This window comes from Geotrypetes seraphini, chromosome 3, assembly GCF_902459505.1.
Source record: "Geotrypetes seraphini chromosome 3, aGeoSer1.1, whole genome shotgun sequence".
NCBI classification, from domain to species: Eukaryota; Metazoa; Chordata; class Amphibia; order Gymnophiona; family Dermophiidae; genus Geotrypetes; species Geotrypetes seraphini.
Genome location: NC_047086.1, coordinates 70,380,526 through 70,396,472, shown reverse-complemented (window position 1 = coordinate 70,396,472; position 15,947 = coordinate 70,380,526). Strand labels below are relative to the sequence as shown.

General features: G+C 42.6%; 1 protein-coding gene across 5 annotated transcripts in view; it reads left to right on the top strand.

The window, feature by feature from the left end:
* The window catches only part of MCPH1 (microcephalin 1), a 490,428-nt gene that overhangs the window by 15,330 nt on the left and 459,151 nt on the right, over window positions 1-15,947 (top strand). For all 5 annotated transcript variants that reach the window (XM_033937330.1, XM_033937327.1, XM_033937326.1 and 2 more), the window contains exons 2-3: window positions 9,773-9,864; window positions 11,349-11,467. In XM_033937330.1, the coding sequence (XP_033793221.1) occupies window positions 9,773-9,864; window positions 11,349-11,467 (211 nt within the window). The remainder of the gene's footprint in view (window positions 1-9,772; window positions 9,865-11,348; window positions 11,468-15,947) is intronic.

Sequence of the window (15,947 nt, the reverse complement as noted above, 5' to 3'; positions counted from 1 at the left end):
TACAGGCCTCTTCCATCTTATCAGAGGTGTTATCCTCAGAAGGCAGCACCTTATTCAAGGCCGCCTTCTAAGAAACAACAGCAGCAACAAAACAGGCAGCATAAACCTCAGACTCCTGCTGTGCCTAAGCCTACTCAGACTTTTTGACCATCTCACATAGAGCATAACTTCAATCGTTCTGCCTCTGTCCTCTCTTCCCTAGTAGGTCGTCTCCATCATTTTTATCATTGATGGGAACTCATTACCTCTGACCTCTGGGTCCTCACAATCATCAGGAAAGGTTACTCTCTTCACTTCCTTCATGTTCCACCAGATCTTCTCCCAAGCGAATATCCTTCAAATCCGTCACAGACCACCCTTCTTCTTCAGGAAGCTCAAGCTCTGCTTCGTCTCATTGCCATTGAGGAATTTCCTCTGGAGCAGCAAAGCGCGGGTTTTACTCCCGTTACTTCTTTGTCCCGAAGAAGACGGGGGAATCTATGACCTATATTGGACATATTCCCATTCATTCAGCCTCTTACAAGTTTCTCAGATTTCGGGTGGGAAAATCATCATTTTCAATACAGAGTGCTGACTTTCGGCCTGGCATCATCTCAAAGAGTTTTCACCAAGTGCCTAGTAGAAGTGGCAGCAGCTCTGCACAGCCATGGTCTCCAGGTTTTCCCGTACTTGGACGACTGGCTCATCAAAGATTCAACATCTAAGGGTTTTTTTGTAGCGACCCAATGGACTATTTGGTTCCTCCAACATTTGGGGTTCGAAATAAACTTTCCAAAATTCCAGCTACAGCCCTCTCAAAACCTACAGTTCATTGGAGCCTGTACTGGACACTGTACAACTCGGAGCTTTCCTTCCTCAGCAGAATCAGGAAGCTCTCATTCAGCTTTGTCTTAAGGTGTCGTCCCTCACTTCACTCTCAGCGAGACATATGATGGTTCTCGTAGGGCACATGGCCTCTACAGTTCACGTGACTCCTTTTGCCAGACTTCACCTCAGAATTCCTCAGTGGACACTGGCGTCTCAGTGGGTGCAGGTTTTCAATCCACTCTCTCAACACATTACATTGACTCCTTAATTGAGGCAATCCCTTCACTGGTGGATGCTCTCTTCCAGTCTCTCCAGAGGTTTGCTGTTTCAAACGCCCACTCATCAGAAGGTCCTCACGACAGATTCCTCGATCTTCGCTTGGGGGACTCATTTCGAGGATTTCCGAGGTCCAGCACAGATCATCGGAGCCACATAAATATGTTGGAACTCAGAGCAATTTTCAATGCTCTCAAAGCTTTTCAACATCTTCACGATCAAGTAGTCCTCATTCGTACAGACAGTCAAGTAGCCATGTTAACAAGCAGGGAGGAACAGGATCCCTCCCTCTTTGCAAGGAAGCTCAGAAAGTTTAGAATGAGCAATTCTCCACAACACTTTTCTGACAGCAATCTACATTCAAGGAGAGAAAAACTTTCTGGCAGACAAATTAAGTCATCTTCTACAACCTCACAAATGGACACTCAATTTGTTGCCTCTCCATCACATTTTTTCTCAGTCGGGAACCCCTCAAATAGATCTATTTTCGTCTCCCCATAACAACAAACTGCCTCAGTTTTGCTCCAGGATCTACTCTCCTCACCACCTGGAGGCAGATGCTTTTCTTCTGGAATTGGCGAACAAATTCATGTATGCGTTTCCTCCATTCCCTCTAGTTCATAAGAACATAAGAAGTTGCCTCCACTGGGTCAGACCAGAGGTCCATCCTGCCCAGCGGTCCGCCCCCGCTGCGGCCCATCAGGTCCGCGACCTGTGAAGTGGTTACTGACCATTTCTATAACCTACCTCAAGTTCAATCTGTACCCCTCTATCCCCTTATCCTCCAGGAACCTATCCAAACCTTTCTTGAACCCCTGTACAGAGTTCTGGCTTATCACCTCCTCTGGAAACTTGTTCCATGTGTCCACCACCCTCTGGGTAAAAAAGAACTTCCTAGCATTTGTTCTAAACCTGTCCCCTTTCAATTTCTCCGAGTGACCCCTAGTGCTAGTGGCTCCCCACAGTTTGAAGAATCTGTTCTTATTCACTTTCTCTATGCCCTTTAGGATTTTGAAGGTTTCTATCATGTCCCCTCTAAGTCTCCTCTTCTCCAGAGAGAACAGCCCCAGCGTTTTTAACCTGTCAGCGTATGAGAAATTTTCCATACTTTTTATCAGTTTAGTCGCCCTCCTCTGCACTCCCTCGAGTACCGCCATATCCTTTTTGAGGTATGGCGACCAGTATTGAACACAGTACTCCAGGTGCGGGCGCCATCATGCTTCTGATAGCTCCTCGGTGGCCCGGACAACCTTGGTTCTCCCTTCTACTTCAGCTCAGCAGCAGGGAGCCACTACTTCTACCAGTTTTTCCGTCTCTGCTTACACAGAGTCAGGATTCTCCACTTTATCCCAACCTGCAGTCTCTATACCTGACAGCTTGGTACCTCTCAACGTAACTGCCACTTTCAAGTTCTCTCAAGGACATTTTAGAGGCTTCCAGGAAGCCGACCACTAGGCAATGCTACAACCAGAAATGGACTAGGTTTTCTGCTTGGTGCGCTCTTCATCACAAGGAGCCTCAGACTACCTCCTTATCTTCAGTTCTGGATTACCTGTTTCACTTTTCTCAATTAGGACTAAAATCAACATCCATTCGAGGCCATCTCAGTGCAATTGCTGCTTTCCATCAGCCTATAGAAGGGAAAATCCTCTCTGCTCATCCCGTGGTTTCCAGATTCATAAAAGGATTTTTCAATGTCAAGTCACCTCTCAAACTTCCTCCTGTGGTTTGGGATCTCAATGTTGTTCTTGCTCAGCTTATGAAACCTTCATTTGAACCAGTGTCTTTGGCTCATCTGAAATATCTCTCTTGGAAAGTGGTTTTTTCTCATTGCTCTCATGTCTGCTCGAAGAGTCAGTGAGCTACAAGCTTTAGTAGCGGACCCACCTTTCACAGTATTCCATCATGACAAGGTGGCCCTCCATACTCATCCTAAATTCTTACTTAAAGTGGTTTCAGAACGTCATCTCAATCAATCCATTGTTCTTCCAGTGTTTTTTCCAAAGCCCCATTCTTATCCTGGAGAAACAGCTCTTCTTACTTTGGACTGTAAGCGTGCTTTGGCTTTCTAATTGGAAAGGACTAAGCCACAGTGATCTTCTCCTCAACTTTTTGTCTTCTTTGATCCAAACAAGTTGGGACATCCAGTTTCCAAGCGCACCATCTCCAACTAGTTGGCTGCTTGCATCTCTTTCTGCTATACTCAGGCTGGACTGCATCTAGAGCAGGGGTGCCCACACTTTTTGGGCTTGCGAGCTACTTTTAAAATGACCAAGTCAAAATTATCTACCAACAATAAAATAAAAAAAAAACACAAAGCACACTGTACGCAGAGAAAATGTTAATTATCATTTATATTCTGCGGGTTTTCAAAGAGGTCAAGGCAAATGACTTTATGTAATGTCACCTCAGGAACAACTATACAAAAATAGACAAATATACCCCCTCCCTTATTACTAAACCGCGATAGCAGTTTTTAGCGCAGGGAGCTGTGCTGAATACCCTGCGCTGCTCTCGATGCTCATAGGCTCCCTGTGTTAAAAACCGGTATTGCGTTTTAGTAAAAGGGGGCCATAGTGCACAATATAGACAGCAGATATAAATTCTCAAAACGGACACATTTTGATCACTAAATTGAAAATAAAATCATTTTTCCTACCTTTGTTGTCTGGTGATTTCATGAGTCTCAGGTTGCACTTTATTCTTCTGACAGTGCATCCAATATTTCTTCCCTTCTTTCAGCCTGCTGTATGCTTCCAGACCTCATTCTCACCATGGATCTGTACAACGGCATTATGACCTCGGGCTTAAGTTTCGTCAGCCGTAAGCCCGAGGCCTTCAAACCACTGCCACCATTGGGGAACAGGCCACCAAGCCACCGCCGCCCCAAGCGCTCCCTGCTTCCCCACACAGAAGCGTCGGCCCGACCAGATTACCTCTCCCCAACGTCATTTTTGAAGTTGGAGAGGAAGTTCTGGGCCAGCCAGGCAGCGATTGGCTGGCCTGGAACTTCCTCTCTGACGTCAGAATTGACGTCGGGTGGGGAAAGTTGGACGGCTCGGCGCTTCTGAGTCGGGAAGCAAGTAGAACGTGAAGGCAACGCGATTGACCCTGATCTAGAGGGTCGAGTCACAGCCCACAAAGTTAGAGCCATGGCGGCATCCATAGCTTTCCTTAGATCTACTCCTCTTGAGGAAATTTGCAAAGCTGCCACTTGTTCCTCGGTTCATACTTTCACCTCTCATTATTGTCTGGATTCTTTTTCCAGAGGGGATGGCCACTTGGGCCAGGCAGTATTACAAAATTTATTCTCCTGAATTGCCAACACTCCCACCATCCCATTCTGGTTAGCTTGGAGGTCACCCATATGTTGAGAATATGCTGCCTGTCCTGGGATGCTTGTCCTGGGATGCAGCACAGTTACTTACCGTAACAGGTGTTATCCAGGGACAGCAGGCAGATATTCTCACAACCCACCCACTTCTCCTGGTTGGCTTCTTAGCTAGCTATCTGAACTGAGGAGACGCATGCCCTACCTCAGGCGGGAAGGCACTCGCGCATGCATGGTGCAGTAGTTGCGAACTTTCCAAAAGTTCTTCAAGCAAGTCTGCTTGTGAAGCTGTCTGCATCGGGGCTTTGTGATTGACGTCACCCATATGTTGAGAATATCTGCCAGCTGTCCCTGGATAATGCGCTTCCGGAGGTTGTGATAGGACAGAGTACACTACCGGGTTTAAAAGAAGGATTGGATAAATTCCTGAAGGATACGGGGATTGAGGGATATAGATAGAGGTAGAAATAGGTTATTATAGGGTATAGATAGAAGGACAAGGGAGACAAAATGATTTGGACAATGATCACCTTACAGGTCATGGACCTGATGGGCCGCCGCGGGAGCGGACTGCTGGGTGCGATGGACCTCTGGTCTGACCCAGCGGAGGCAACTTCTTATGTTCTTAATACCTGTTACGGTAAGTAACTGTGCTTTTTCAGCTCTGACAAACATTAAATCAAAAAGAGAACGACTGCAGATGGTAGATGATGAAATGTGTGTTTGCTTGTCAACTATCGAGCCGCGTTTTGAGTTAGTTTGCACTCAAAAATGAGCTCATCTATCCCGTTGATTAGCAATTCTATTCTATTTACTTTACTCATACATAACTTAAAGAACTTAAATAAATAACTCTCAAATTTAATTTTTTGTTGGCTTTGCAATTTTATAATTTCAATTATAGTGTGCCGCAAAAACCATTTCCTAAATTTAGTGTGCCGGAGCTAAGAAAGTTTGAGAGTGCTTTACCTTCACTGCCAACTCTAGACTCTGTCCCTTCTTTTTTGCTCTGCCATATGCCTGGAACAGACTGCCAGCCAATATGTCATACTTCGTCTCTAGTGGTATTCAAATCCAAACTAAAAGCCCACTTTGAAGCTGCTTTCAACTTAACTCCCACTCACTGTTAGATACCTATATCCATTGTATCATTCCTTCTACCAGAAACCCTCAACTCTGAGATGTTCTGTCTGTCCATATTAGATTGTAAGCTCTTCTGAACAGGGATCGTCTGTTGAATATTAAATGTACTGCGCTGCATACGCTTTCCGGCGATATAGAAATGATAGTAGTAGTAGAATGGAAGAAGAGGATATGTGTTGTGCGGGTGTGGGGTCTTGAGGATCTGTACATGGCTCAAGGCCTGCCAGCTCGTGCCTTCTGCAAAACTCTCCAGAGGAGATGAAGACTCAAATATAAACCAAGATCCCAATTTTTAAGCTTTATTTTGGGTCAAAACAAATATATGTTAATATTTGAATACAACACTGACTGGGATGGAAGAATGATGTCTTATGTTGAGGAGAAGTAGAAAGGAAGCTGGTGTGGGTTGTCTCTAACCTGCACAGAGACAAACTACCATTCAGGCACTTGGTGACTCCTTTAGATTAGTGCTGCCCGATTCACGATTCGAATCGGTTCACCGATTCACTTTGGGTGAATCGATTCAAATCGATTCAAAACAAAAAAAAAATTGGTTCCAGATTCGGCTGACTCTCCCCCCTCGCCCCCTAAAGCAGAAGCGGCAGCTTCTCTTGCTGGGCCGGTTGCTGCCGCACCTGCTTTAGCGGGCGAGGGGGGAGGGTCAGTCGGGAAGTGCTGCTGGCCGGCTTCCCCCCCCAGTGTCCGTTCCCCCCTCCCCCCGTCATTCGGCTTCCCTCCCAGCCTCCCGCTTCCCTACATGGCCTCCCTGCACCGTTTACCGTTGAGGAGCAGCCTGCAGACAAGATCACGATGCTAGTGATCTTTGCACTGCTTCAGAGCTGTTTCTTCCGCCACGATCCTGCCTCTAACGTCAAAGGAGTGGTGGGACCACGGCAGAGGAAACAGCTCCGAAGCAGTGCAAAGATCGCTAGCACCGCGATCTTGTCTGCAGGCTGCTCCTCAACGGTAAACGGTGCGGGGAAGCCAGATACCAGTGTGAGGCCAGGGGGAAACACGCAGGCCTTCAGGGGGGGAGGGGGAGAGCAGTTCTTTGGGGTGGGGGTGGGACAAGCCTTCAGGAGGGACAGGCAGGCAGGCCTTAAGGGGTGGGATGCAGGCCTTCTAGGGGGGGACAGGCCTTCAGGGGGAGGTGCAGGCCTTCAAGGGGAGAACAGGCAGGCAGGCCTTCGGGGGGGATGCAGGCCTTTGGGGGGGGACAGGCCTTCAGGGGGAGGTGCAGGCCTTCAAGGGGGGGACAGGCAGGCAGGCCTTCGGGGGGGATGCAGGCCTTCGGGGGGGATGCAGGCCTTCAGGGGGGGGACAGGCAGGCAGGCCTTCAGGGGTGTGATGCAGACCTTCAGGGGTGGGGGACAGGCCTTCAGGGGGAACAGGCAGGCCTTTATGGGTGGGGTGCAGGCCTTCAGGAGAGAGGGGCCCTGGTGTAGAAGTACACGGAGGGAGGGAAAGGGGGGTTCAAAGTGACATGCATATGCCGGACTTTGGGGGGGGGGAAGAAATAATGGGTCTGAAAATAGAGGAGAGGGAGAGAGATGATGGACAATGGGATTTAGGGAGGGAAGGAACAGAAAGGGAGAGAAGTTGAACACAAGGGATGTTGTGGAGGGGTGGATAGCGATACTGGATAGGAAGGTAATTGGGAAAAGAAAGGGAGAGATGGTGGACCCTGGGGTTGTGGGGAAGAAGGGAGAGATGCTGGATGAAAGGGCAGTTGAAAAAAGGTGGATCTGTGGATGGAGATGAAAAAAAGGAAAAATGCCAGACCTCCGGGGGAGGGGAGGGAAGGGAAACGGATGGAGAGGACAGAGATGGCAGATGGATGGTTAGCACAGAGAAAGAAGAAGACCCTGGCAAGCAAGTTATCAGAAGACAACCAGAGCCTGGGACCAACAAGATTTTAATAATGACCAGACAACAAAAGGTAGAAAAACTAATTTTATTTTCTGTTTTGTGATTACAATATGTCAGATTTGAAATGTGTATTCCTGCTACTGAACTGGAAATAAATCCTGATTTTACTAAGATCTCTGGCTTCCTCAGCTCAGCAATAAAGTGATCATTAACTTAAGCACAGATCAAAGCTAACTACTGTTTAGACGCGATGTCTTGCCAAAGGATCTGGCTCTGTTGGATATAGGACCTATGTTACATAGCAGATGGCTTACAAAAGCTCTAAAGTTTATGAGAATATAGATTTCCAAGTGGAAACATTGGATGATGGCTGGAATTCGTACTTTAGAGGATGTGATGAACAAAGGTAAACTACTTGAGTTTTCACAATTGCAACATAAATTTGGTTTAAATAAATCGCAATATTTTAGGTGGTTGCAATTGAAGCAGACCATTCAGGCGGGGTTCCCTGAATGGCCTTAATAATCTTAATAATTATCATGGCCTGGAATTCTTATGTTTTCAGATGGATTCTATGGGTCACCAGGCTGCATTGTGATATAAATTAATATCTGGATTTGTAAATAAAAAACTTAAACATGGTTTTAGAGACATTTGGAGCATTGAGATTAAGCATCAGATTACTGCATCTCAATGACCACGACTTTGGTCTTGGAGGTTAAGGTGTACAGTTTCAGCATCTATGAGACAAACATGGTTTTTTCTTTTGCATAGAGCTTTTTGGACCCCTGTTCGTTTACAAAAACTTGATAGCTCTAAGTCTAATAGATGCTGGCACTGTCATCTTGAGGCGGGGACATTAGATCATCTTTTATTTTATTGTCCATTCATATTATTATTTTGGAAATCAATTTGGCCTCAAACATAGGATGTTGGAGAATCCGGTAGCCTTGACATATGATATGATTTTATTTGGCACAGCAATGAGAGCACAGTCAAATTTCTTCAAATAATAACAAACTTTTATTTATATTAACTGGAGTAGCAGTTCAACAAATAACATACAGTTGGAAAAATTATGACAGGTTAAATTATAACTTCTGGTGGAATTCAGTATGCCATATATATAAAATGGAGCGTACATTTGCAACACAAAGAGGTTATATTGATAAGTTTAAGAATATTTGGGGACCATTAACAGACTTTTGCAATGAATGATACAATTTTCCCATAATAAGATCTTTGATAAGAAGGGATGTGGGTGGGTTTATTTTATTCATCTCATAATATAAATAATTTATCATTATATCTTGTATGCAATTTTCAAAGGAAGGGGAAGGGATGGGTTTATAATTTGAGTAATAGTTGGTATACTTATTAAGTACTATATACTTTTTCAATATTATAGTAAAGGATTATATAATGATACGTTGAATTTACAGTGATGCATGAAGGAATATCAAGTGTGTACTCAATGAAATTGTATAAATTTATGTGATACACTTGTTGTTATATGAAAAATGAATAAAAAATTTAAAAAATATTTCCAAGTGTAATCTGAAAGGAAATAGTCTGAAAAAATTTAAGACTGATTGTGTTGGCGTTAACTAAACTAAATATAGAACTCTATACGGTTTACAAAAATTAAAAGGGAAGTACAGTGGGAGTGGTGGTAAGGGGAAGTGGAAATTTACATTTTTGAAAATAGCCAAGTTTTCATGTGTCTTCGGAAAAGTTGGAAAGAGCCCAGGTTGCGCAACTGGGTAGGAAAATTATTCCAAAGCTCTGTAGTTTTGCAGTGAAGAGATTTCCCTAATTTGATATAAATTGGAAAATTGGTTCAAATATAAATAGCAATTGGACACAAGGTTCCAGGCATCTCTTCTTCCAGCTGCAGCTGTTGAAAGAACAGTGTGAAGAGGTAAGGAGGATAGTCATGCCTACAGTGAGAAGATCAGCCTGGTATGGTTACAGCAAGTCTGTTCTGTGCAGTGAAGAGGAACGGGAGAAAAGAGATGCAGTGGAGAAGATATTGAAGATCAGATGTGAAGGAGATGAGAAGTCACAGCTTGGAGACAACAGGGTGAGACCCAGAGAAACACCATCCATCAACACTGAGGCAACTACACTCACCTGATTACTTGACTGGGGCTTCGGAGCGTCTGAATTCAAGAGGGTATGGGATAGGCATGTGGGATCTCTCGGAGAGAGAAAGATAATGGTTACTGCGGATGGGCAGACTAGATGGGCCAATTGGCCTTTATCTGCCATCATGTTTGTTGCTATGTTACTACAATTATATATTTTTAAAGTGTAGTAAGATTTGTTTTTATTTGTTTTTCTTAGGTGTTGTGGCATATGTGGAAGTCTGGTCATCAAACAAAACTGAAAATTATTCAGAAACATTTGCACGTCAACTTACCAATCTGGGAGCAAAAGTAAGGAGCAGATTTGACTTTGAAATTCTTTAAAATGCAATTTACTACCAGAAGTGTTAATTAAATTATTAGTTTTCAGCTTTTATGTCTGTAAAGCATACTACAGTCAAGCCACTGTCAAGTGGTTATAGCCAAGGCTGTGGTGTCAGCAGGGCTATGGAGTCGGTAGATAAATGTTCCGACTCCGACTCCTCAGTTTTTTGTACTTCAGACTCCGACTCCAGGTACCCGAAATTTCCTCTGACTCCACAGCACTGGTTAATTTTCAGATCGTTAAAATGGAATGTCAAATTGAGAGAAATGAGTATTTTCGACACCACCTTCTTTTTGCTTTTAATCAAGGTTCTAAGGCCACAGAAGCTGCTCGCAACATTTGTGCTGTGTATATAGTGGGTGCTATAGCTGAAAGAATCGCTCGTGATTGATATGCCAAGTTCAAAAATGGAGTCGGTAGATAAATGTTCCGACTCCGACTCCTCAGTTTTTTGTACTTCTGACTCCGACTCCAGGTACCCGAAATTTCCTCCGACTCCTCGACTCCGACTCCACAGCTCTGGGTGTCAGTACATAAAACCTTTGATTCTACCTCCTTAATTTATAACTACTCCAGCTCAGACTCCTCTATATATAACTAGAGTAATTACAATTCTTGTTGTCGACAGCAGATGAATCAGTAGGTGTTCACAATAGGTAGCTTTATTGATGTAAGACAACAACTCTTAGTTTAAAAGAACGATGCAATACAAAGGGATCCTTTTATTAAGGTGCGCTAACCGATTTAGCGTGAGCTAAATGCTAAGGCATCCATTATATCCTATGGGCGTCTTAGCATTTAGCGTGCGCTAATCTTTAGCGCACCTCAATAAAAGGACCCCAAATTGTTTCATCTTTAAAGGCCTGCCACATGAGTCTAGATACACAAAAAGTAAGGGCTTCTTTTACAAAGCCGCAAGGCAAACACTCCAATGTCCATTAATTCCCTATGGATGTTGGAGCGATTACCACAGCAGCTGCTAATATGGCTTTGTATAAAGGGGGATAAATAAATACGTACATACATTATTAAAAGAAAAAATGTGAAATAATAAAATCAAATAATAAAAACCCCTCCCCCCTTTTACAAAACTTCCAGTGTTTTTAGCGCCTGTCTACTAGAAAGAAGGTTACTAAGGTAAGAACCTAATCTTTCCATGTGCCTGATGAATTCATTCTATGGAAAACACCTATTCAGATGATGAACCTCACAGAACTGGTTTCTCATTTTATTTAATGGAACATCAGTAGCACAAGAAAAACTTGGAGATATTACTGCATGCACATGATTGAGACTGTTGAAAAGTTATCTTTATAATTATCTTGCAATCACTGAAACAAGAATGTAAAACACTCCCAAATTACAAAGTGGGGAGAGAATGTTCACATTTAGTAGTCATAATGATATTAGTGGATTATATTGCATGTATTTTCTGTTTTGAATTTTGTAGATTTCAAAATATTTTAATAAAGAAGTAACTCATGTAGTTTTCAAAGATGGCCACCAGGGAACGTGGAACAAGGCGAAAAGGACTAGTGTAAAGCTTGTGTCTGTCCTTTGGGTGGAAAAGTGAGTATATATCCAAGTACAGTACACTGTTATTGAGGAGGTATTTTTTCAGATATTTATTACAGCAGAATTGCTAACACTCGATAGGATTGCATGCTGCTTTATTTTCATGTCCAGTTAAACCGTACTTGGGAAAACAGGTGTTAAGGATATTTTCCCTGTTTTTCCAGAAAATCCCAAAAGGCATAGGCGTGTGAGTTGGCTTGGCAGCCAATACTAGCTTTATTAAATCATATAGCTGTAAGTTTCAACAAACAGTAAGTAATACATTTAAGTGATTGAGCCTTCATCCTTTCCAAGACATTATTACTCTTAGGCTCTGAAATCAACTAGCTAGGTTGTCCAACCATAGAAGTGCTGTGATTAGAAATGTATAATCTGGGGGGGGGGGGGGGGTATCACGTGATCATGTCTAGCTGAATGGTGGCTCCCTGCCTGAGCTTTGTTTCTCCCTTACTAAAAACCCCTTAATTTGCTACTACAACCTGCATAGTTTTGTGCACAAATGCTTCTGGATCTCTGCTGAACCTCCCGGGTACCCTTGGAAATAACGCTGTGAGGCTAGTTGCATATTGATGTCAAACTATGCCCACGAAAGCATTGTGACTGGCTAAAAATAAGCAGACCTCAACTTTGCCCAGAATGCCGGCAGAGGCACACTCGCCATGGCCCACCATTACTTTACACAATGAGGCGATGCGGGAGATTACTAAGCATCTCTCTGCACTTATCGACAACAAATTTACCAAATTTCACGCAGCAGTGGATGAAATGAAGGTTTGTGATTTCAAAAAGTGTTCCAGGTGCCAATGGCTAATCTTAGTTACTGATCCACACAACTGGTGCGTTCAATGTGTGGGACTTGGGCATCAAGTAGACACTTGCATTTGCTGTTCTGCGCTTCAGAAACGCTCCTTTAAGGCTCAATATCTTCATCAAGGGACCGACCAAAGCCTCTGGAGAATCATCAGTGCAATCGGCACTGAAGACTGTACCGGCATCATCGTTTTCATTGACGTCGGATGCTGTTCCTGCATCGGGTAGACTAGCTAAGAAGCTGTCCACTACCCCATCAGCGTCGCAGGCATCTTTGGCATCGAGCATCAATGCCAACGATCTCCTTCAATGTAGGCACCCACCCCTCGACGCCCTGCAGCACTAATGGTACCAGCTGTTGAGCCAATGGTACCGGTGCTGACTTTCCGTGAACAACTTTAGGAAACCTTCCTGAATGAGACTAGAGACCTCTCTAGACTGCTTGCTGCACCACTGCTAGTCCTGGCTCCCTCGGCATCGGCCCAGTCTGAGCATAGCGCACAAAGGCCCAAAGGTTCTATATCGAAGCATCACCAGATACTGATGCTCCTCATAAGAGCAAGAAAACATCATGAAGTACCGCTTCACCTTCACCTCGACGCAAGCACAGTACTGATTCTCCTTGACGACGACGACTCTTCATCTTGGCGTCAGTCCAGACATTCTCATTCCTGATGTCGTGCCACCTCCTTATCATCAGACCGGTACCGACATTGATGAAGGAGCCATTCTCGACGCTATTCAACTCATCGAGCTTTTCATTCAAGAAAGAAGCACTCTTCACTGCCTTCTGAACACCCTCAGGATGTTGAAGTAGTGGATACAGATCTTTCTCCACACTACTGGCACTGACTTGGAACCTACATTGTAGGCGCCTGAGTTGTATGGTATCTCATCAGACCCTTTGCTGTAGATTTCCACTAGAGGATCTTTCATTTACAAAGTATATCGAGCAACTTGGCAGAATTGCTGTTAAATTAGAATCTGATATAGAACCCAGAGTAGAGTTACTAGATGCTCTGGACTTTGATGAACCGCCAAAAAAGCTCTTGAAGTTGCATTTACATAAACTCTGTAAGGAAGCTCTTTTTAAAAACTGGGAGGTTCCTCTTTCAGTTGCAATAACTCCTAGAAAAATTGACTCCCAGTGAAGTAGGACACAGAAAAAATCCAGAGTGGATTCTTTCTGCATATGTCTCATGGCTATGGGGAGATAACCCGCTTGTCTAGAATGACACACCTATTTACTGGACCCATGCTATTTTGGATCCCTGTAATTCAAGCATTCTATGTCAGATATCTTCGACGTTAAGCTCTTTTGTTGTCTCATTTGTTAGGTAGTTCTCCTCCAACCAATGACTTATTATGGAGTGTAAGGAATCTACAGTAATGCCAGTGTCAAAGGAAAAGGGATTGGATGTGGAGGATCTAAAAATTTTCAACCCGTTTCGGTTGTTCCTTTTTTGGGGAAGATAATTGAGAAATTGTGTTACATCAACTAAATGAATACATATTACAAAAAAACTGTTTAGATGATTTCCAATTTGGATTTCGTCATTCGCATAATGTGAAGTTGCTGCTGCTCTCGGTATTGGAGGTCTTGGGAGAGGGGATCAATAAACAGAGTCAATTTTTGATGATATCCCTTGATGTTTCTGGGGCGTTCAGCACTGTGAATTTGGACACCTTACTGGGGAAGTTGAAACAGTTGAGACTAGCAGGTGATGTTTTGAAATGGTTCACATCCTATTTAAAAGAGAGAGCTTTGCGGGTGAGGAGTAAGGAAATTGTGTCCAGAATAATTGAGGCTAAGAGAGGGGTCCCTCAGGGATCAGTCCTATCCAGAATTTTGTTCAACATCTACATGGCGTCTTTGGGGCGGGTTTCAGGAGATGGGAGCGCAATACAGAATATACGCTGATGATTTTTTTTTCCTGATTAATGATGTCTCTAACATGCAACTTTGTTTACAAAGATATATGGAAACGATTGTGAAGTGGGTGGATGAGCACGATTTGAAGTTAAATATTAATAAAATGGAGATAATGGTGGTAAAAAGTCAAAGAGATAATTTTGAGATAGAAAATGTGGTTGTGATGGGGGAGAATTTGCCAGTAAAAGGAGATGACTGTTTTGGGAGTGTGTTTGGATAGCTGTCTAATAATGGGAAAGCAAATTCTGAAAACAATCCGGCAGGGCTATATGCAATTGCAATTACTTTATAGATTGAAACCATTGTTGCCAGCATTCGATTTTCGCAGTGTCATCTAAGCTTTAATCCTGAGTAGAGTGGACTATTGTAATTCACTTTACTTGGGAGTTGCTAAAGGGAAAATGAGGGCATTGCAGATGTTAATTAATTCTGCTGCATGATTGATTATGGGGGTTCCAAGGAGTGCACATATATCTCCTGTACTGAAACAATTGCATTGGTTGCCTATGCAGCAAAGAGTGCATTTTAAGATTCTTGCAATCATTCATCAGAGACTGTACCATGTCTCTCCAACGGTGTTACAAGAGTTGTTTGAAATTTACCAACTTAGAAGAAATTTAAGATCTGAAAATACAATGAAATTGAGTATAGAGGATGGGATGTCCATTGTGCAAGTCACTATTGGAGCATCCATGATGTCTGTGGCCAGTGTGAAGCTTTGGAATGCCCTGCCTGGCATTCTGCAATTTTGTGCGGGGAAGATCATTTTTAAGAAAATGCTAAAAACGCAGCTATGCTATGCTAATGTTCCAGTAGTCTCTTCATTTTAAGAGATAGTGTTAAAGAATATTCTTGTCTTGAATTTAAATTACAATTTTATAATGTTTGTATTGATATTGTATTATTTTTTTCTGAGTGGATGGGAAACTTATGTTTGTTTGTTGTATTAAAAATAGCCCAATGTTGTATTAAAAATAGCCATAACAGCATATAATAAACTTCAAAGTGCCTACTTTCTAATCAATCTTTTTTTCTTCAGATAATACATTTCTAAGTACCTCTATGATCTTCAGTTCCAGCCAACCACCAGCAAAATTATTTGAAGGCTTGTTTCTCTTTCTGGCTTTTATTCATCATCAGACCTTAGTTTTTTTAAGTGCTTGTGCTCTATATTCTGTTTTGTGCAAATCAATAAGCTTTATTATTTATTTATTATGAATTTCTGTACACTTGATGAAAGTTTAAAAATCAATAAAGAATTAAAAAAAAATAATAAATAATCTTTTCTTATACAACTTTAAAACTTATGTACTTAGCTTTAGCTATTTCTTCGTTCTTTTTTTTTTTTGAACCTTGGGAAGGACCTTAAGGTTCAACCCGAGATTAAAAAAAAAAAAAGAATGAAGAAATAGCTAAAGCTAAGTACCGTACATAAGTTTTAAAGTTGTATAAGAAAAGCTTATTGATTTGCACAAAACTTAGAATATAGAGCACAAGCACTTAAAAAAAACTAAGGTCTGATGATGAATAAAAGCCAGAAAGAGAAACAAGCCTTCAAATAATTTGGCTGGAACTGAAGACTATAGAGGTACTTAGAAATGTATTATCTGAAGAAAAAAAGATTGATTAGAAAGTAGGCACTCTGAAGTTTATTATATGCCGTTGTGGATTGATGGTGTTTATTGTTTGTGTTACATGTAAGCAATGTGTAAACCGCTGTTTTATGCGGTA